At 40.4% G+C, this 23,826-nt stretch overlaps 1 protein-coding gene across 1 annotated transcript in view; it reads left to right on the top strand.

The window, feature by feature from the left end:
* Positions 1–5,981: 5,981 nt before the first annotated feature.
* The window catches only part of TMEM184C (transmembrane protein 184C), a 28,326-nt gene continuing 10,481 nt past the window's right edge, over positions 5,982–23,826 (top strand). Inside the window, exons 1-4 of the mRNA XM_065904880.1 lie at positions 5,982–6,676; positions 14,012–14,142; positions 14,274–14,310; positions 14,846–15,051. Coding sequence (XP_065760952.1) covers positions 6,458–6,676; positions 14,012–14,142; positions 14,274–14,310; positions 14,846–15,051 — 593 coding nt within the window. The 5' untranslated portion in view covers positions 5,982–6,457. The remainder of the gene's footprint in view (positions 6,677–14,011; positions 14,143–14,273; positions 14,311–14,845; positions 15,052–23,826) is intronic.

Below are 23,826 nucleotides of genomic sequence, written 5' to 3' on the forward strand. Positions count from 1 at the left end.
TCTTTGATTGGTTGGCACAATCTCAGACTCTGAAAGCAACATATTCCTAAAGGAGAAAAACCTGAGGCAACTTCTCCAGTCTTCAAATCAGCTCAAAGCAAAAAAAAAAAAAAAAAAAAAAAAAAAAAATCAATAATCAGTTTCAGACTAGGTAGACAGTATATACATACATCGACAAAAGATACTGTTTCAGTTATCGATTCACTGGAACAAATCCAACAAAGAACCCTAAACTCAGTGAGGGAAAACCATTTCATTTTACTCATGGACTTTTTTTAACTTCATTTTTTTAAAGCAGTTTTAGGTTTACAATAAAATGGAAAGAAATGTACAGAGAGAATTCCCACATCCCCTCCACTCCCACACATGCATGGCCTCCCCCCATCATCAGCATGATTCACCTGAATGGTACATTTTTCATCAAGGATGAATCTAAACTGATCCATCATAATCACCCAAAGATCATAGTTAACCATCTAGAGTCCACAGTTTACCTTAGGGTTCACTCTTGGTTTTTGTACATTCTGGGTTAGGACAAAATTATAATGACATATATTCATCATTATCATATCATATAGAATATTTTCACTACCCTAAAAACCCGCTGGGTTCTGCCTATTCATCTGGCAATTACTGATCCCATCTGACAATTATTCATCTTTTTACTGTTTCCATAGTTTTGTCTTTTCCAGAATGTCATACACTTGGAATCATATAGTATGTAGGCTTTTCAGATTGGCTTCTTTCACTTGGTAATACTAATTTAAGATTCCTCCATGTCTTTTCATTGTTTGATAGCTCAGTTCTTTTTAGTGCTGAATAATACTCCATTGTCTGAATGCATCACTGTTTATTAACCTGTTTATCTACCAAAAGACATTTTGGTTGCTTCCAAGTTTGGACAATTATGAACAAAGGTGCTATAAACATCCATGTGCAGGTGATTTTTTTTTTTTTGTGGACATAAGGTTTCAACTATCTTTGGATAACCAATAAGGAGTGTAATTGGTGGATTGTATACTAAGAGTGTATTTCATTTTGTGAGAAACCACCAAACTGTCTTCCAAAGTAGCTGTACCATTTCTCACTCCCACTAGCAGTGCGTGAGAGTTCACACACTGGTGAAATCCTCACCAGCATTTGGTGTTGTCAGTTCCAGATTCTGGCCATTTTAATAGGGATGTGGTGGCATGTTGTTGTTTTAACTTGCATTTCTCAGATTACATATGATGTGGAGCATCTTTCCACTGTATCTGGTATCTTTGACATCTGATATTATTTGACATCTGGATATCTTCTTGGGTAAGTTCTGCAAAGAAGGTTGGCCCATGTTTTAATTAAGCTTTTGTTTCCTTACTACTGCATTTTAAGAGCTCTTTGTACATTTTTGGATCACAGTCCTTTAACAGATGTGCCTTTTCCAAATTTTTCTCCCAGCCTGTGCCTTTCTCCTAGTTCTCTTGAGCTCATGGATTCTTCAGGCCAGGAATCAGGGTAAGGCAGAGCTGGAATGGCTTCCTCTGGTCCACAAGTTTAGCACCTCAGCTTGAAAGACTCAAAATGCTGATGGGTGACTCCAGTTCTGGGAGCTAGAATCAGCTTCTCCTCTCACGTGGTAGGTACCTGGGCTGGCTACCTGGAGGGCTGGGCTCAGCTGTCACTGTCACTCAGCATATCTTCATAGGAGCTTCTGATATATATTTGGCTCTTCACAGCACATCAGCCTCTGGCAGACTTCTTACATGATGGCTGAGAGTTCAGAAAGCAAGTATTCCAACAGACAAGGTAGAGTGGCCTAGCCTCTGAAGTCACATGGTAACTATGATCACCTTTCACTATACTCTAGTGGTCCAATCAGCCATGCCCCACCTATATTTAAGGGAGGGGATACAGAGTCTCTATCTGTATGGGACACGTAAAGAAATTGAAGCCACATTTTAAAACCATCACAGACATATTTACATAGAGAAATGGGAGGATACAGGCCAAGGGCTTAACAATGTGCACCTCTCAGAATCCCTCAAAGCAAATTGTGCTAACCTATTATTTTAAGTCAGACTAATCCAAACATACCCTCCATGGATGGCAACCTTTCACCTACTTATTTTCAAAGGACACAGTAACATCAGCAGAAATTCATTTTCTCTATGTACATTGCATCAAAAATGACTAACAGCTTGCTTTTGACCCTAGAACCACCTGCTAGTCATAATCATTTATTTCTCAAACACGATCAAGTTCAGATCCACGCTCAAACTTAGGCTAAGTCATATCCAGAAAGAATACAGAGAATACCTATAGCAAGTCAGGAGAAGAAAATGCCAGCCCACTCCAGCATTCTTGCCTGGAAAATCCCTCTGACAGAGGAACCTGGCAGGCTACAGTACATGGGGTTGCAAAGAGTCGGACATGACTGAGCAACTAAACATAGCAAGTAAAGCAAGGAGATGAGGATAAGGCCAACACTATGGTTGCTGAAATCAGAGGCCGTTCCCTGTCTCAGTGATTACTAGGCTTTAGGATATCATGGACCAAGAATAATTTCAGAAGTAAACTAAATGGGAGCAAATAAAGTTACTTTCTTATTTTCCAAAGTAAAAATATTTAGAAAGCAACTATTCTATTATCCTCACATGAAAGGAAAATAGAACAATTTCAAAATAAAGCATAATCATTTAGAAAGATTAGATTAGATTAGACTAAATAAGAAACTACATAATTTTTTTTTCTCATTTCTCTGTTGACCTGCAGAAACTTCATTGTGGATGAAGTTCACATACTGGGGTGGGAAACCACCTGTATATTTGACATTCCAGTCCCTTCCCTTCCTTGCTTTATTCTCTTTTTTTTCCATTTATTTTTATTAGTTGGAGGCTAACTACTTTACAATATTGTAGTGGTTTTTGTCATACATTGACATGAATCAGTCATGGATTTACATGTGTTCCCCATCCCCATCACCCCTCCCGTCTCCCTCCCCATCCCATCCCTCTGGGTCTTCCCAGTGCACCAGCCCTGAACACTTGTCTCATGCATCCAACCTGGGCTGGTGATCTGTTTCACCCTAGATAGTATACTTGTTTCAATGCTGTTCTCTCAGAACATCCCACCCTCGCCTTCTCCCACAGAGTCTAAAAGTCTGTTCTGTACATGTGTCTCTATTTCTGTTTTGCATATAGGGTTATCATTACCATCTTTTTAAATTCCATACTTATGCATTAGTCTACTGTATCGGTCTTTATCTTTCTGGCTTACTTCACTCTGTATAATGGGCTCCAGTTTCATCCATCTCATTAGAACTGATTCAAATGAACTCTTTCTAATGGTTGAGTAATATTCCATAGTGTATATGTACCACAGCTTCCTTATCCATTCGTCTGCTGATGGGCATCTAGGTTGCTTCCATGTCCTAGCTATTATAAACAGTGCTGCGATGAACATTGGGGTGCACATGTCTCCTTCAGATCTGGTTTCCTCAGTGTGTATGCCCAGGAGTGGGATTGCTGGGTCATATGGCAGTTCTATTTCCAGTTTTTTAAGGAATCTCCACACTGTTCTCTATAGTGGCTGTACTAATTTGCATTCCCACCAGCAGTGTAAGAGGGTTCCCTTTTCTCCACACCCTCTCTAGCATTTACTGCTTGTAGACTTTTGGAAAGCAGCCATTCTGACTGGTGTGTAATGGTTCCTCGTTATGGTTTTGACTTGCATTTCTCTGATAATGAGTGATGTTGAGCATCTTTTCATGTGTTTGTTAGCCATCTATATGTCTTCTTTGGAGAAATGTCTGTTTAGTTCTTTGGCCCATTTTTTGATTGGGTCATTTATTTTTCTGGAATTGAGCTTCAGGAGTTGCTTGTATATTTTTGAGATTAATCCTTTGTCTGTTGCTTCATTTGCTATTATTTTCTCCCATTCTGAGGGCTGTCTTTTTCGCCTTGCTTATAGTTTCCTTTGTTGTGCAAAAGCTTTTAAGTTTCACTAGGTCCCATTTGTTTATTTTTGCTTTTATTTCCAATATTCTGGGAGGTGGGTCATAGAGGATCCTGCTGTGATTTATGTTGGAGAGTGTTTTGCCTATGTTCTCCTCTAGAAGTTTTATAGTTTCTGGTCTTACATTTAGATCTTTAATCCATTTTGAGTTTATTTTTGTGTATGGTGTTAAAAGGTGTTCTAGTTTCATTCTTTTACAAGCGGTTGACCAGTTTTCCCAGCACCACTTGTTAAAGAGGTTGTCTTTCTTCCATTGTATATCCGTGCCTCCTTTGTCAAAGATAAGGTGTCCATAGGTTTGTGGATTTATCTGTGGGCTTTCTGTTCTGTTCCATTCTTGCTTTATTCTAATAGTTCTAGAACTTCAGCTTGCTCCTAGAAGTTCAATCTAAAAGACAAATAAGGAAATGATTATAACACACAAGTGCTGTAAGCATATGGGGAGCAAGGGGGAATCAAGGAAATTTCCACAAATTATGTGAAAAAGATTTGTCCAAGAGAAGGAATGGGGAAGATTATTATGGATGCCAATGACTGTAGCTAAAAGGCACAGGGGCAATCTATGTATCCAAGGCAACCATACGGTGTACCAAAAAAGTAAGTAGTGATTATACTTGGTTGTAGAGTAAATGTTACTTTTCTTTATTTTTCTATTTTCCAAAATTTAACAATGGAGCATGTAGTAATTTAATGATCAGAAAATTTTAAAATAATGATATCAATTTTATAGGTTAGCTTAGGAAGAACAAACAAAAGGCCCATTTCCCCTTAAAAAAAGCAGTCTGTATTAAAAGAGGCCAGGTTGTAAAAAGGAGATGCTATCAAGCTGCAGGCTCTAGCTAGGACAGATGACACTAGGGAAGACGACATTCTGCCAGTGCCTCTGTCAGAATCCTAGGCTCGGTATATTCAATACTGTAGGCCTTCTTGTCCATAGATGGTCATTATCAGAAATTCTCAGGTGGTAGGTATGGACAGAGCCAATGCTCGAGTCAGACACCAGGTTAGAATCCTGGCTCTACCACTAACTAGTTCAACAAGTTCCTCAAACTTTATCCTTCAATACTTGAATCTGTTTTCTTATCTGTGACATGGAAAACAGTCTACCTTTTAGGAATTTTGTACAGATCAACTGATACAATGTAAGAAAAGCACTCAGAACAGTGCCTGACCCTCAGAATAACAGATACAAGACATATTTGTGTATCAATTAAGAAGTAGATAATTTGTTTGCTCACTCTAGTATTCTTGACTGGAGAATCTCATGGATGGAGGAGCCCGCAAAGAGTCGGACACGACTTAGCGACTTCATTTTCACTTCACTATTCGTTTAGAAAGGTTTTAAGATCCCACCATTGTTTGCCTCAAAGCTTTAAGCACGTAAAACTTGCCAGTAGTAATGTAAACATTTTAAAACTTAAATATATGCCAGTTATTACCAAGTTCCAAATGCGGAAAAGATATTCAGTACTGCTTCTAAAATTAAGCTAGCCCTAGAATGTTCTTTCAGAGGATCCCTAAATAGCTAAGTGGCTCCACCCCTAGATTTTAGCAACTGACACAAAACTAGGCGGACGTTTCCCACTCTCTTATTCCAGTGGACTCCTCTATCCACTCCCAGGGAGAATCGCAGATCTTTGGGTTAGAGAAAGGTTCAGCTCTAAGGTAATAGCTTCTTACACAGCCTTTCTTAAAGCTGGAACACAGTCAGCAGAACAGTGTAGTAGGAGTTGCTAAAATGTTCTCAAAAGACTTGTACAGCTTGCAGAATCTTCCTGGGCCACTGAGCCAGCCGGGAGCAACTCCACAACTTCCGCACATCTCAGCTTCTTCCACGCCGGTAGCTACGCGCCCAGAATCCCCGCCCCAAAAAACGACCAATCAGAGAGCGAGAAGTGAGCCGGATGGGGCGGGCCTATCTTGCGCAGTCCTCGAATCACCAACTTCAGACAGCGAGGGCGGAAACGGAAGCCCTGGTTTGGCCTTGGGTTCCGCCTTGGGGGAATGTCCCGTAAGAACAAGTGAAGAAATCCTGAGGCTGGTGGGTTGGCGTTCTCTTTTGTTATCTCTCCGCGGAGCCGTCAGTGACGCCTGCAGCCGCGGCAGGGAGGGAACGCCACCACCCAAGGAAAGAGCGAGCAGGCCTGCAGCCGCGGGGCAGAAACGAACTGAGTGCAGGGTCTTTACAGGCTGGTCCCGTTCGGCGCCGCTCCCCTCGAGGCCATGGTGCCGGCGGAGCTCTGGGCAATCCCCAGGTGAGGGCAGCGGCTCTGCCGGGGATTCCACCGCGGAAGAACTGAGTCGATGCTTTGTGGAGAAGAAAGAATGTTGCCCTCACTGCTCCCCGGTAGCCCCGAGAGCGGCCGCGTTTGTGGCAGCAGCAGCAGCAACAGTAAGCACGGCGTGGCCCAAGGAGTCGGTTCAGGCTGCTGGTAGAGTCGCTCGTCGGCTCTTTTTCCGTAATATGCGAGACGAGAAAACAGCCCAAAAACAGGGCTCCGCGTTACCATCTACTTCGAGCTTTTTTTCCTTCCTACGCGGAGCTGATTTATGCAGAAACATGCCTTGCACTTGTACCTGGAGGAACTGGAGACAGTGGATTCGACCTTTAGCGGTGGTTCTCTACCTGTTGTCCATAGTGGTTGCGGTTCCACTCTGCGTGTGGGAATTACAGAAACTGGAGGTAAGAGGGTCCCGCATCATCAGCCGCTACTCTCTCTTCTACCGTCCTGTCCATCTGAGGTAGCCTGTTTTTACCCGGATGCTTCAGGCTTTAATATCCTGAAAAACATGTCATGTAATGAACCCTAGCAGAACCGATGTCTGGCTTCTGGTTGTTCACGGTTTTCAGAGCATGCTACTGTTGGAGGTAGAACTGAGAAAATAGAATATATTACTATAGCAGCTTCGGAGACCACTGTTTTGCAGGCAGTCATCCATTTCCTGAAAGTAAGATAACTTTATTCCTGAAATCTGATCTGTTCAAATACTGAACTTAGATCTACCTTAAGGACCAGGTATAGAATATTATTAGCATTTAACTAGCTTCCTTAATTAAAGGGTTGAGTTGGTTCGACTTTGTTCTTTGTTTTTACTTTAAAATTGAACTCTTAGCCAACAAAGTTTTTAGGGAAAAATGCCTTGTATGTTTTTTGATGTCATATTCTTATTATGACATCAGTAAAGTACTATAAGCTGAAAGACACCAAGGTAAATACTTAACTAAGCACTTTGTAAAAAAAAAAGTTGAAATGAACTTTTAAGTTTGAAGTTAATAAAACCCAAGGGACTACTTTTACTTAGAAACAGCTGTTTCACAAGAGTTATGACAAGACCATGGCAAATTGGGGCCTTTTGTGTGGAAATATTTTTATATAATTAAACAAATTGCATTAATATATGTTTGTTTTCCATATGTTCACTCAATTTTTTTGTTCACTTTCCCATACTAGCATAGTCCATGTAGTTTTTTTTTAATGTTAGTAGACTATTACACTACATTAAGTATTTCTCATTCGTTAGAAATTTAGGTTGTTTCCATAATTTGTTTACCAAACTTCATGTATAGACATCTTAATACGAATAGAGATTTCTTACTTTTAGTATTTCTCTAGACTCTGAAATATAGGAACTATTTTAAAGATTAATCATATGTATCATAATCTAGTTTAAGATTTCTCTTAGTTGTTGGTGTCAGTGACAAATAGTAGTCAATCTAAGAAAGAAATGGAAAATTTTATTTAAGACAAACAGAATTATAGCCTGGGAGACAACCTCTCAGAGAGCTCTGAGCCCTGTTCTGAAGAGGTGCAGGGGAAGCCTGTATATATGTGATTCTGGCTAAGGAGGCAGATGCAATCAAGTACTAGGTAGAAGATCACTAGTCACAAGGAACAGGCTTGAATTTAGTGAGTTTCTAAGGTGGCTCAGACGGTAAAAGCCTCTGCCTACAATGCGGGAGACCCTGGTTCAATTCCTGGGTCGGGAAGATCCCCTGGAGAAGGAAATGACAACCCACTCCGGTACTCTTGCCTGGAAAATCCCATGGACAGAGGAGCCTGATAGGCTACAATCCATGGGGTTGCAGAGTCAGACACGACTGAGCAACTTCACTTTCACTAAGTATGGAAAGATGCAAGAATCCAGGTTCATAAAAAAATTTCTCCTGAAAATATCTGACTGTCTGTGAAGGCCAGTTTTGCCAATTTTCCCAGAGTCTGCACCCCCACCCCACACACCCTGGATTCCTTCCAGGGTGTATTGTAGGTCAGCACCCACAGTGGCTAGTGACTTGATTCTCAAAGAACTGGGTGGGCAGTATTTGTTATTTTACAGTTCTTTCACTTTCACTCTTAATTTAAACCAAAGTTTGGGAGGCATTTTGTGACCAGTTTGTCCTATGGGACTGGGAATGCTTGTTCTCAGGTCAAATAAGGATTCTCAAGTTATGCCATTTAATGTACTATTACTGAACTAAGCCCTGTCAGCAGTGACCAAAGGCTGGTGGGCCTCTGTCTTACGTTACTGTCCAGGAAATGGTTCCCTCTTGTTGCTTGTTCCCAGGAAGAAAAAGTTACACTGTTACAGTCGTGGATCTTATATAACTGTGTATTGGGTCAATCATTTCAAGTGGCCTAATCATTAGTTTTATTGGAAATTCAGACACACATTTGGTAGTGCCAGAACCAATAACCATAAACAGGCATGAATGCAAGTAATTTAGTTAGTAACATTACTAAGGTTATAAGTAAGTATTTTAAGTTTGAACTTCGTTACAGCCCAGCATCTCCCCAGGTCTGACCACTCTTCAGCTCCAGTCACCATCTTTAAGGAGAGTGATAACTTTGGCATTGCACATAAAGCTTAGCAGTGGACATGAACTTGGGCAAGCTTCAGGAGATGGTGAGGGACAGGGAGGCCTGGTGTGCTGCAGTCCATGGGGTCTCGAAGAGTCAGACGACTCGGCGACTGAACAACTAGAGAAAAGCTCACCAGAGATGACTGCACTTACAGGTCAAGTGGTGGGTCATCATGACCCCTCTCAGAATCAAGAGAGGAATGCTGTCTTCTAAGGAGAGAAAGTGATCTTTCTGTTTGAGCAAGTACTTCTGCCATTGGCGAGGTCTGGCTTACACAGTTGCAGATGCACAATGCACCCCAGAGGGGTGGGAGGACGCCAAAAGTCAGAGACAAAGTTCTGTGTGAAAATTTTCCTTGTTTTGCTTTAAAATGTAAATTTTTATTTCATCATTGGTGTCAGCTCTACTTTTTTTGTACCAGCTTTGAATGAATGTTTTAATATACCATCCCTTCTGCTAACACCCTGAGCCAAATTCTCATCATGTATTGCCTGGACTATTCTGAACACACCAGCCAAAGTATCCAGTGAAAACATAAGTCATGTTATGCGTGTCCTCATAAAGTTTTCCAGTCACTGCCAGTCCCGGATTAAAAGCCAGTATATCCCTGACTGTGGCATCAAGCCCCAGCATGATCTGAACCTACCCCTCCCTGTCTCACTCTGACTTTCTCTCCTTAGTTCCTGAACCTCCTGCACACTGGCTTTGCTCAAACATGTAGGGCACGCTCCCTCCTTGGGGCCTTTGCACGTCGCTATATGCTTTTCCCTAGATGGTATTTTCATTGTTTGTGTCCTTCAGGTTTTTCCTTCAGTGTCACCCAGCTCCCCTGTTTAAAAATTACAGGCTTTTCCTCAACTCTTCATATCCTCTTCCCTTCTTTATCTTTCTTAGGACTCACCAGCATCGAACACGATTTATATTTTACTTGTTTTCTCCTTTTGCCCAAATGTCTGATACTTAACAAATGATTGTTTGAGTCCCAGTGATATTGTATTCCATATGGTTAGAGAGAGAAACATGGCACCTGCTCTCATGGCACTCAGCGATACAGACAAGCACAACCAACGAAAACAGATCAGTAACTGATGTAAAATGCGGTGAGGAAATGAAACAAATCTAACAAGTGAAGAGCAGGGCAGCATTGGTACACATCTTCCAAAAACAACTCTACCAGCCTGTGGAAAATTAAGTGGAAGTGGAAAGAAGTTAGAAAGCTCTTCAAGGTGGTTCAGAGGTAGTGGGTGCACAGGCTATGACGACTTATGGCCCAAGTCAGGATAGCAGAAATAGAGATGGAAAAGTGAACTTTAAGCATCATGGAAATTGAAGAAACAGAGCTTGACAGGGGATATGATTGAGGAAGAGAGGCAGTGAGAGAAAGGGGGCCGTCTTGAACAACAAGGTAAGTGGTGATGCCAGGTCCCAAGGTGGAAACTCAATGGATTCAGGTTTGAGAACACTTGAGTTCTGCTTGGGACGCATAGTTCAAGGTCTGTGAGAGACATTCACACGGGCTCGCCAGATATGCGTGTGCTAAGTTGTTTCAGTCGTGTCTGACTCTCTGCAACCCCACGGGCTGCAGCCTGCCAGCCCCCTCTGTCCATGGGGCTGTTCCAGGCAAGAATACTGGAGTGGGTTGCCACTCCAGAGGATCTGCCCGACCGCTCCCATTGCAGGCAGATTCTTTACCGACTGAGCTATGAGGGAAACCCCAGAGGCATCCAGGCAAAAGCTAAAAGTAAATGTGGAGTGAAGAAGTGGTATCAGTATATGAAGACAGGTTTTTGTTCATTTTGTTTGTTTTGAGTATTTTTTTTTAACTCAGGAAAATGAATGGCACAGTAGATAGAAAGGAGTGTGGATTAAGTGAGGGCCTCCCGCCATTGTGTTTTGTTGTTAAGATGTTAGAGACACTACTACAGCATTTCCCTAAGATAAGGTGTAATTTTCTTTATGCTTTAAAGTCCTGAAACAGGAATTATCCGCATTTTACAGATGTGGAAACTGAGACTAGGAAGTGGCTAAAGTGACATTGTGCTAAGTACTTAGTAATCAATCATTCTCATTATTTACTGGGTGAGTTTATGTCTTTAAAATGCTTAGTGCTGTCCCCAGCACATAGTAGGTGCTCAGTAAGCCCCTAATTACCACTGTTTTGTTTTTAAAATAGCACTGTTGTTATTGCTATTTATTTGCTGTTGTTATTGTTATAGTGGGGCACCAGTGTGATAGCATTTTTGGATCACATTTTCACTGGGATTAGGTTCACAACTGTAATGTAAAGCAAAGTTATATGCATCTGATTAAGCACTGGAAAAAGTAGTTGACATGTTTAGAGCTGGTATTGTGTGAAAAAAAATACTTAATCTTTTAAACACCACAGTCACAATGCTCACGCTGTGAGAAGTCAGTGGGAACTGAGGAAGCAAACTGGAGGTTCGGCTAGCCCATTCCAGGCCCATGAGGAATATACTCGGGACTGGAGCGGCCAGGCGACCATCTGTGCCACCATCTGTCTCACTCTTACTGGGCTGAGCATGTGTTTACATGTATAGAGGTCACGTAAGTGACCTGCACCCCTGATGCCGCACTGCCCTGCTAGCCCTGTGTCCCAAGAGGCCGCTCTCTGAAAGTGCTTCCTGCTTTTGCCTCAGGAGAAGTGAGCTCAGAAAGCCCTCCTGCTTCTCTCTGCTCTCTGCTCTGAAGGCCGTTGGCTGAGGGATAGCTGACTCAGTTCTGGATGCTGGTCTGTAATGGTTTTTTCTTTCCTCTCTGCTTTCTTCAAATTACCTTAGGAAAAAAATCTACACTACTTGTCTCCTTTTTTCTGAGCCCAAAAGTGGCTGATAAGTTTAATATTAATCACATCCTTCTGTCAGTGTGTCTCAAGTGTGAGTAATTTATTTAGAAATGTAAATTAAAATAAATGTAATAATCATATTAATAATTTGTGCAGGTACCTAGAGTAAGATCTTATTTTATAATATTACTTTAGTAGAACATATATAATTTTATTATATTTTATTATAACGTTGCATACACATTTACACACATACGATAGGTTCAATTTCTTAGGCATACAGCTTTTCAAATAGCTCAAAAACCAAAACAGTTATAAGACCAGTGATTCAAATTAGTAGCATTAATGTGGACGGATGATGCTTTTCTAAACCGGAATCACCACTTGCAATGTAAAACTAGTACTAACTCTCCTATGCAAGATTTCTAAAATTTGGAATCACTATACTGAAATGAGTCCATTCTCCAGTCACTTGTTTTATGATCATTTGAAAAAGAACTTCGTTACAGCATACTAAGGATGCTTGACTTTCTTTAGTCATGAGCACAACCATTTTCTCTGAAGTCTGCCACCAAGTTCTACCTTTTAGCACTAAAGCAGTCATAAAAACAAATGTAGGCATTAAAAGTACTTGGCAATACTGTTCTTAATGATCACCTTATAATAAAGAAGATCTAGGGTATGTTACTATTATTGCCATCATTAAAATGAGGTGTTGTTTAATTGCTAAGTCATATCCAGCTCTTTTGTGACCCCATGGACTGCAGCTCTCCAGTCTCCTCTGTCCATGGGATTTCTCAGGCAAGAATACTGGAGTGAGTTGCCATTTCCTTCTCCAGGGTGTCTTCTTGACTCAGGGATCAAACATGAGTCTTCTGCATTGGCAGGTGGATTCTTTACCACTAAGCCACCAGGGAAGCCCAGTACTGAATTTTAAATAAAATTGAGTCAAGCAGAAATCTCTGGAAAATTATTGCTGAGACAGTCTTTTTAGAATCTTCACCTCTGCATGTTCATTTTATTTCCAGCATTCAGCAAGACTTTTTAATCTGGCTTTTGAAGTTTTCCATACAGTTGAATGTAGAAATTCATTGTTATAAAAATACATTCGTTCTCTATACTTTTGTTTTCTACTTCTGTAATCTTTGACTCTTGATGAAAAACAAATCTTGTTCAAAACAGCAAAAAGATAGAAGTTGTGGACTTCAGTTCTATTTCCACTAACTGCTCAAACTCCTCAAATACTAAAAATAAATTCCCAACTTTTTTGCTTTAAAAAGCTAACATTTGCTTTTTTTTAATTAAAAGGATTCACATTCAGGAGTACAAGGAATAAAATTTATTCCAGAGGGCTCCTCAGATAGAGGTTCAAATAATTTTTTTTTTTAAACCAGAAAATGAGTGGATTACTTTAGCTCTGCCTTAGGATGAAGCAGTTCAAATTATATTTTTAGAAACTGAGCTTTTAAAGGAAAAATATTGATCGGATATTGACCTTAAAAAGAAATTAGATCTTTTGAAAATGTCTTGTCCTGAGTTGATAATATTGTGTATAAGAGACATGCGTGTGTGCTCAGTCGTGTCCAACTCTGCGACCCCATGGACTGTAGCCTGCCAGGCTCCTCTGTCCCTGGAATTTTCCAAGCAAGAATACTGGAGTAGGTTGCCATTTCCTCCTCCCGGGGGTTCTCCCTATCCAGGCATCAAACCTGCATGTCATGCATCTCCTGTATTGGCAGGCAGATTCTTCACCACTGAGCCACCTGGAAAGCCCTGTGTACTCTGACAGGGCAGTCTGTATCAGCATGGGTCCTCTGGACAGGTCCCTTGAACACTGGTGGTGCATATTAGCCAATGGGAGGATGAAAAGACATGATGCATGTAAAGAACTTAGCAAAGTTATCAGGCAAACAGTACTCAGTAAGTGTTCTATTCATACTTTGTGTAACAGCAAAATTTGCAGAAAACTTTGGTAAATTTTATCCCAACATAAAAGCAGAGGAATAAACCAGAAGATTTTTAGATTTGACTTATAGAAAATTCTAAAATTGCTGTACATCCTTAATCACAAAAATCAAATATAAAAGGTCAATAACAATCTGAGGGAGATGACATGGGATTAATATTCCTAATGTATGCAGTGCTGTAACTAAAGACCATATGAGGAAAAATCCACCCCATCCTTCCATAAAAGCACAAATAGGCTGTTACTGAAGAAGAAATAAAAATAGCCACTAGTTATTTGGAAAATACTGAGCCTCAGTAATAAGTAAAATTTTTAAAAATACAAAAATCATATTTACCTGTTTAGTTTTACTATCAGAGGATTATACTGTTATGTTCTTTGCTTCTTAAGGTTGGAATACACACCAAGGCTTGGTTTATTGCTGGGATCTTTTTGCTGTTGACTATACCTATCTCGCTTTGGGTGATACTACAACATTTAGTGCATTATACACAGCCTGAACTACAGAAACCTATAATAAGGTAAGTCCTTATATGTTGATTCTACTAGTGTTGTGTTGGCTTATCTCATAAAATGTAAATGTTATGTAAAATGTAAAAAATTTTTTATCATGTAAAATGTTTTAAATTTATGTTTTTTGCTTTCTGAATAGGATTCTTTGGATGGTACCCATATATAGTTTGGATAGTGTAAGTATGCTTCATTTTAACTCATTAACTAGAAACTTGTTTTATGATACTAACTATAATTAATGTAATAAAAATAATGTTATTTGGCAGTAAGGAGTTGGGTTAATAAGTGTTTTTAATGTTAATAAAGAAGATAAAGCATAACCATAGAAAAGGCAGATGTTTTAAAATTTCAAATGAGTTGTTCTTAGTCCTCTAAAGATTGTAATACTTAAAATTACCTTATTATCCTTTTTATTTATTACAATATTTACTTGGACCAAAATAGAAATCTTCCCCAGTGGATCCGAGTATATGTAATTGTTACAAATAACTGCTTTAATTTGATTAAATATAAAGAAAATGTCTTTAACATCATTTTCTATGGTCATGTCAAGAAGTTTTGGATTATATTAATATTGAAGAACTCAAGTACATAAAGTATGTGACAAGACTGCTCAGTTTTTAAAATAGGCCTATTGCGAGTGCCATGAATTGCATGGTAATTTCTTTTATTGTAGTCACAACTGTTTTTAACATCTATGCTTCTTCATAGTGGATAGCTTTGAAATATCCCAGCATTGCAATATATGTGGACACCTGCAGAGAATGTTACGAAGCTTATGTCATTTACAACTTCATGGGATTCCTTACCAATTATCTAACTAACCGCTATCCAAATCTGGTATTAATCATTGAAGCCAAAGATCAGCAGAAACATTTCCCTCCTTTGTGTTGCTGTCCACCATGGACTATGGGAGAGTAAGTATGTTTGGTTTTAATTCTTTAAGTTTGGTTTTACTTAAACAGATATAAGTGTCATTTCTCTGCAGTATGTAAAGTTCTCTATGCAGGACAAAAAGTATAAGACAGAGTCCCTACCCTCATGTAGTTCATAGTCAAGTTTGAAGACTTAAAAAACACATTTTTATAATCCACACATACGAGTTAGTTTCTTTTACATTATTTACCCTAAATAGAAAACTGACAAAGTTGTGGGGGGAAGAAACCTTAGAAATCATTTAATCAACATTCTTTTACGATTGGAAATCAGAGCCTGCAGAGATTAACTTCCTCAAATCACACAGGAAGTTAATGGAAATATTGGGTCTAAGACTCAAGGAGAAGATAGTCTAGGTGGGGAAATGGCATTGGACATAAAATAAGAGCAACAAATAGCAGTGTTTATTCTAGTTATAAGTAAGTTAGTTGACCTTATTATTCATTCATGTAGGACAGAAAGGAAATAAAGCCTGCAAAGTTAAGTTGAACATAAGATTTCATTTACTGTATGAATGAACCACTGGATGTTTTTCAGCAGGAAACATTTGAAGACTAGCATTTTAGAAAGATTAATTTTAAAATACTATACAAGGCTCATTAGGAGGAGAGGAGTCCAGAGGGGGAAATAAATTATGTTATTAGAATAGTTCGTTTGTGAGATAAGCTGAAAAAGAGGGGTGTGGAATTGAAATAGAAAGGAAAGATAATAAGAGAATCCAACGGAGAATCAATAAGACTTGATTGCAGATAGATGGGTATGTAGGTGAAATTTGCAAGCCAAGGTGGGTGGGATGACTTGGAGTAATCAGTGTAGATATGTGCCCTAGGGTTAGCTACATTGCTTTCCATGCAATACAGAACCACTTCGACAGCATCAGCACCAAATGTAAGTGTCTCCTTAACACCCTTCCAATGACAGGGAGCCACCTGGCTATTTGAAATAATAAACTCCTAAGGTGTTTATTTGACAAATGTGTACTGAACACCTAGTATGTGCTAGTATATAGATATATCATAATACATATAACAGATGTAGAACTCATGGAACTTACAGCTTGGTTAGGAATTAAATGAAGACACAAATATATAGTTAGTCACTTCAGGAAGCACTGTGAGGGAAAAACAACAGGAGCCTATGAAGGAGGATAGTGAGAATAACGGTTGGGGGTGGAAGGATATTGTACTCAACTCCAAATATAATCAGAACAAACAGGGATTTATAGCCAAAGAGATTGGGGTGGTCACTGGATGGAAAATTACCAAACGGAGACGTCAGGGTAGGGGGATTCTCTCTAAACTGCCCTAAAAAGAATGTTACTTAAGGCAGACCAAGAAGACATCAAGAGTGAGGGATGAGGAGCTGGATTCAATATTAAGGGTAATCAGATATTGAGGGATAGGGTGAAATGATGGAGGGGCGGTAGTAATAGGTGTCTTAGCAGGATTTTTTGCTCAGACTGATTTCCCAGGCCAAGAACAGGGCCTAGCTGATGCCTAGTTGAAAAGAAGGCTAAGAGGAACCCTGTCTAAAGTTTGGTCCAGGAGAGAGATTATCAAGTGAGAAGCCATTATAGGATGTTAAGCAGAGGGCTGATATCCACGTTTCAGTTTCAGAGATTACTGTACTCTATGTGTACTGAAGTGGAAGTGGACATAAATGCAAGAGATTGCAGTGATCTAGTAAATATGATGGCGATGGTGGAGGTGGCAATGGCAGCCTGGCTTTGATCAGGACTCCTCTGTTAATACAGAACCTGAGATGTGGTCCTAGCTGCCTCTTCAGGCTGGCTCATCTCAGTTAGTAGATGGTCAGCTAAAACCCAGAACCTTTCTCAAGTGATGCTATAGACCAAAATTTCCCTTTTCAGTGCTTGTGCAATTTATTTGTTCCTAACTACACAACTATAAACCAGGTATTCTTTCCTTGAAGACTTTAAACATGACCAAAGCCATGCAGTTTGGGGATATGGTTTTAGTAATATAAAACTTCTCATTCTCTTGTATATAAATACAGTTTAGGTTACCAGTCTCCTTCTGTTGGATAACTGGTGTTATATGTCTGATCGTTAATCAGCCTGTTGCTGTTGAGAATAATTCAGTATGATGCTTTGGTTTTAAGCATCATACTGAATTTAAGATGCAAGTTTCCAGTCTTTAGATGTAAAACTGCATCTGCTTTTTAGACTATGATTTATGTGACATATGCAGTGAGCACAATGAGTTTTCTTCAATGAAGACCTAGAAGACCTCCTAGAACTCACACCAAAAATAGATGTTCTACTCATCGTTGGGGATTGGAATGCAAAAGTAGGAAGTCAAGAGATACCTGGAGTAACGGGCAAGTTTGGCCTTGGAGAGCAAAATGAAGCAGGGCAAAGGCTAACTGAATTCTGCCAAGAGAATGTCCTGGTTATAGCAAACACTCTTTTTCAACAACACAAGAGCTATTTACACAAAGACATCACCAAATGGTCAATACCGCAATCAAATTGATGACATTCTTTGTAGCCAGAGATGGAGAAACTGTATACAGTCAGCAAAAACAAGACCTGGAGCTGACTGTAGTTCAGATCATCAGCTTCTCATAGCAAAATTCAGACTTAAACTAAAGAAAGTGGGGAAAACCACTAGGCCAACCAGTTACGACTTAAATCCCCAAGACTATGTAGTACAGGTTATGAATAGATTCAAGAGATTAGATCTAGTAAACAGTGTGCCTGAAGAACTATGGTCGGAGGTCTGTAATATTGTACATAGGCAGCAAACAAAACCATCCCAAAGAAAAAGACAAGCAAGAAGGCAAAGTGCTTATTTGAGGATGCCTTACAAATTGCTAAAGAGAAAAGCGAACAGCACGGGAGAAAGGGAAAGGTACATCCAACTAAATGCAGAGTGCCAAAGAACAGTATAGAGAGACAAGAAGGCCTTCAATGAATAAGGCATAAAACTAGAAGAAGACAACAGAAGGAGAAGGACTAGAGATCTCGTCAGGAAAACTGGAGATGTCAAGGGAACATTTTGCCCAAAGTTGAGCACAATAAAGGGCAAAAATGGTAGAGAAGGCTTAGTAGGTACTGAAGAGACCAAGAAGAACTGGAAGGAATACACTTAAGAACTGTACAAAAAAATCTTAGTGTACTGGATTAATAAGATGGTGTGGTCAGTCACCCAGAGCCAGACATTCTGGAGAGTGAAATCAAGTGTGCTTTAGGAAGCACTGCTTTTAATAAAGCAAATGGATACTGTGGAATTCCAATAGAACTATTCAAACCCCTAAAGGATTATGCCATCAAGGTGTTGCATTCAATATGTCAGCAACTCTGGAAGACCCAGCAGTAGTCACAGGACTAGAAAAGGTCAATCCTCATCCCCAAATTCCTAGGAAGGGTAGTACTAAAGAGTGTTCTAAACATCAGACAGTTTAACTCATTTCCCATGGTAGTCAGGGCTTCCCTGGTGGCTCAGCAGTAAAGAATCTGCCTCCAGTGCAGGAGACCTGGGTTTGATCCTTGGGTAGGGAAGATCCCCTGGAGGAGGGCATGGCAACCCACTGTGGTACTCTTGCCTAGAGAATCCCATGGACAGAGGAGCCTGGCGGACTGTAGTCTCTAGGGTTGCACAGACTCAGACATGACTGAAGCGACTAAGCGGCAGCAGCCCATGTTAGTAAGGTTGTGCTTCAAATCTTGCCTGCTAGGCATTATGCAGACCAAGAACTTCCAGGTGTCCAAGCTGGGCTTAGAAAAGGAAGAGGGACCAGAGGTCAAATTGCCAGCCTTCACTGGATCATAGAGAAAGCTAAGGAATTTCAGAAAAACATCTACCTCTGTTTCATCAACTGCTAAACCCTTTGACTGTGTGGATCATAATAAACTGTGGAAAACCCTTAAAAGAGGTGGGAATAACAGAACATCTTACCTGTCTCCTGAGAAACCTGTATGTAGGTCAAGAAGCAACAGTTAGGACCCTGTATGGAGCAACTGATAGTTTCAAGATTGAGAAGGGAGTACGGGAGGGTTGTCTGCTGTCACCCTGTTTGTTTAACCTGTATGCGGAGCACATCATGAGAAATGCTGGGTTGGATGAGTTACAAACTGGCATCAAGATAGGCAGGAGCAAGATCAACAACCTCAGATACGTGGATGATACCATTCTAAAGGCTGAAAGCAAAAAGGAACTAAAGAGCCTCTTGATGAGGTTGAGGGAGGAGAGTGAAAGAGCCAGCTTAAAATTAAAATAACTAAGATCATGGCATCCGGTCCCATCACTTCATGGCAAATAGAAGGGGAAAAGGTCGAAGTAGTGACAGGTTTCCTCTTCTTGACTCTGAAATCACTGCAGGTGGTGACTGCAGCCATGAAATCAGAAGATGATTGCTTCTTGGCAGGAAAACGCTAACAGACCTAGACAGTGTGTTGAAAAGCAGAGACATTACTCTGCTGACCAAGGTCCTTATAGTCTTGGCTATGGTCTTCCCAGTGGTCATGTACAATTGTAAGAGCTAGACTGGAAAAAAGGCAGAATGCCAAAGAGTTCATGCCTTTGAACTGTGGTGCTGGAGAAGACTCCTGAAATTCCCTTGGACAACAAGATCAGTCAATCTTAAATCAACCCTGAATACTCGTTGGAAGGACTGATGCAGAAACTAAAGCTCCAGTATTTTGGTCATCTGATGCAAACAGCTGACTCATTGGAAAAGATCCTGATGCTGGGAAAGATTGAGGGCAGAAGGAGAAGAGGGAGTCAGAGGATGAGATGGCTGGATGGCATCACCAGTGTAATGGACATGAACTTAGGCACACTTCGGGAGTTGCTGAGGGACAGAGAGGCCGGGCGTGCTGCAGTCCATGGGGTCACAGAGAGTTGTACACGACTGGACGACTGAACAACATATACCATAAATGAAATGACAACCACAAGAAGTCTATTTAAAATCTTATTGCCCCATGAATTGGTTTTCATATTTAACATTTCTTTCATCCAGTAAGGTTTTTAAATTTCCATTTGGATTTCTTTACACAAGTTATCTTGAAGTATATTTTAAAACTTCCAAATATAAAGATTTTTAAATTTTTTTTCGTTTTATATATTTGCATTGTAGTCAGAGAATGTACTATGAGACAGTCTTCAAACGTGGTTAAGATTTATTTCATGCCCACTAGTACATGACCAGTTTTTGTGATGGGTCTCTGTATGCTTGAAGAGAGTGTATGTGCTGTACTAATGAGAGGCTCTGTTACATTTATGCACATGAGGTCAGTCTTGCATTATTCAGTTTGTCTGCATTTGTGTTGATTTTACCTACTTATTCTGTCAGTTAGTGAAAGAGATGTTGAAACTCTGTCACTGATAGTTTGTCAGTTTTTTTGTGTACATTTGTCAGCTTTTGCTTTATATTTAGATGCTGTTTCTGTTCAGGAGGGCTTGCACAGTGGCTCAGTGGTAAAGAATCCACCTGCAATGCAGGAGACACAGGAGATGTGGGTTCAGTCCCTGGGTTGGAAGGTCCCCTGGAGGAGGAAACGGCAACCAACTCCAGTGTTCTTGCCTGGAGAATCCCATGGACAGAGGAGCCTGACAGGCTCCAGTCCATGGGGCTGCAAAGAGTTGGACATGACTGATCATGCATGCAAGTTATCTGTTCTGAACCGTTTTTTTTTTTTTTGGTCTTAAAGTTATTTTGATATTAACAGATATCCTATCTTTCCTTTGTTTAGTATTTGCCTGGCCTAACTTTCTCTTCCTTTTATTTTCTGGAAAAGATAAAGTTAGTTGTACAAATTTGAGTGTTTTAGGTGTATTACTTTTTTTGGGGTGGTCCTAAACTACTCATAGTTTCATTGAGTTAGACAAGGCTGTGGTCCATGTTGGGCTTCCCTGGTGGCTCAGAGGGTAAAGCATCTGCCTGTGATGCGGGAGACCCAGGTTTGATCACTGGGTCGGGAAGATCCCCTGGAGAAGGAAATGGCAACCCACTCCAGTATTCTTGCCTGGAGAATCCCATGGACAGAGGAGCCTGGTGGGCTACAGTCCAGAGGGTCGCAAAAAGTCAGACACAACTGAGCAATCAGTCTGATTAGTTTCTGTGATTGTCCTTTTCATTGTATCTGCCCTCTGAAGGAAAGTATAAGAGGCTTATGGAAGCTTCCTGATGGTAGAGACTGACTGTGAGGGAAACTGGGTCTTGTTCTGATGGGTGGGGCCATGCTCAGTAAATCTTTAATCCAATTTTCTGTTGATGGGTGGGGCTGTGTTCCCTTCCCTCCCTGTTTGACCTGAGACCAAACTGTGGTGGAGGTAATTAAGATGATGGCACCTCCTTCAAAAGGTCCCATGCACCAACTGCCAAACTGCTGCATTTGGTGCCTGCAGCAGGCCACCACCAACCCACGCCCGCCAGAGACTCCTGGACACTCACAGGCAAGTCTGGGTCAGTCTTTTGTGGGGCCACTGCTCCTTTCTCCTGGGTTCTGCTGCACACAAGGTTCTGTTTGTGGCTCAGATCATGAACTCCTTATTGCAAAATTCAGACTTAAATTGAAGAAAGTAAGGAAAACCACTAGACCGTTCAGGTATGACCTAAATCAACTCCCTTACAATTATACAGTGGAAGTACAAATAGATTCAAGGGATTAGATCTGATAGAGTGCCTGAAGAACTATGGATGGAGGTTCGTGACTTTGTCCAGGAGGCAGTGATCAAGACCATCCCCAAGAAAAACAAATGCAAAAAGGCAAAATGGTTGTCTGACGAGGCCTTATAGCTGAGAAAAGAAGAGATGCAAAAGGCAAAGGAGAAAAGGATAGATATACACATTTGAATGCAGAGTTCCAAGGAGAGAACTTGGTCTCTGCCTTCCTTAGCGATCAATGCAAAGAAATAAAACAATAGAATGGAAAAGACGAGATCTTTTCAAGAAAACTAGAGATACTAAGGGAACATTTCATGCAAAGACGGGTACAATAAAGGAGAGAAATGGTATGGACCTAACGGAAGCAGAAGATATTATGAAGAGGTGGCAAGAATACACAGAAGAACTATACAAAAAAGATCTTCATGACCCAGATAACCATGATGGTGTGATCACTCACCTAGAGCCAGACATCCTGGAATGCGAAGTCAAGTGGGCCTTAGGAAGCATCATTATGAACAAAGCTAGTGGAGGTGATAGAATTCCAGTTGAGCTATTTAAGGCAGAGGAACCAGAGATCAAATTGCCAACATCTGTTGGATCATCAAAAAAGCAAGAGTTCCAGAAAAACATCTATTTCTGCTTTATTGACTAGGCCAGAGCCTTTGACTTGTGTGGATCACAACAAACTGTGGAAAATTCTTCAAGAGATGGGAATGTCAGACCACCTTATCTGCCTCCTGAGAAATCTCTATGCAGGTGAAGAAGCAGCAGTTAGACCTGGACATGGAACAACAGACTGGTTCCAAATAAGGAAAGAAGTGTGTCAAGGCTGTATATTGTCACCCTGCTTGTTTAACTTATATGCAGAGTACATCATGAGAAATGCTGGGCTGGAAGAAGCACAAGCTGGAATCAAGGTTGCCAGGAAAAATAGCAATAACCTCAGATATGCAGATGACACCACCCTTATGGCAGAAAGCGAAGAAGAACTAAACAGCCTCTCGTTGAAAGTGAAAGAGGAGAGTGAAAAAGTTGACTTAAAATTCAGCATTCAGAAAACTAAGATCATGGCATCTGGTCCCATCACTTCATGGCAAATATATGGGGAAACAATGGAAACAGTGACAGACTTTATTTTGGGGGGCTCTAAAATCACTGCAGATGGTGACCTCAGCCATGAAATTAAAAGACACTTGCTCCTTGGAATAAAAGCTATGATCAACCTAGACAGCATATTAAAAAGCAGAGACATAACTTTGCTGACAAAAGTCCATCTAGTCAAAGCTATGGTTTTTCCAGTAGTCATGTATGAATGTGAGAGTTGGACTATAAAGAAAGCTGAGTGCCGAAGAATTGAAGCTTTTGAACTGTGATGTTGGAGAAGACTCTTTAGAGTCCCTTGGACTGCAAGGAGATCCAACAGCCCATCCTAAAGGAAATCAGTCCTCGATGTTTATTGGAAGGACTGATGCTGAGCTGAAACTCCAGTACTTTGGCCACCTGATGCAAAGAACTGACTCATTGTTAAAGACCCTGATGCTGGGAAAGATTGAAAGCAGGAGGAGGAGAGGATGACAGATGATGAGATGGTTGTATGGCATTACCTACTCCATGGACATGAGTTTGAGCAAGCTCTGGGAGTTGGTGATGGACAGGGAGGCCTGGTGTGCTGCAGTCCATGGTGTTGCAAGGAGTCAGACATGACTGAAGGACTGAACTTTTTTTTTTTAATTTAGTGTTTTTTTTAATTCTAATCTGACAATCCATCTCTTGTACAAGATATACTATTTATATTTTTGTGATTATGTATTCATTTATAATTTTGCCATTTTTTATTTATCTCACTTTTTCTAATTTCCTTTTTTTAAATGATTACATTTTCAAAATAAACTTAATTTGGAATAATTTTAAATTTACAGTAAAGTTGCAAAGACAAAAGAGAGATTTTCTGTTACTCTTCATCCAGCTTCCCCTAATATTAACATCTTATGTAATCCTGGTACATTCATCAAAAGAAAGAAGTAACAATGGTATAATACTATTGCTGCTGCTGCTAAGTTGCTTCATTTGTGTCCAACCCTGTGCAACCCCATAGATGGCAGCCCACCAGGATCTCCCAT

Source organism: Muntiacus reevesi, chromosome 13 (assembly GCF_963930625.1).
Source record: "Muntiacus reevesi chromosome 13, mMunRee1.1, whole genome shotgun sequence".
Lineage (NCBI taxonomy): Eukaryota > Metazoa > Chordata > Mammalia > Artiodactyla > Cervidae > Muntiacus > Muntiacus reevesi.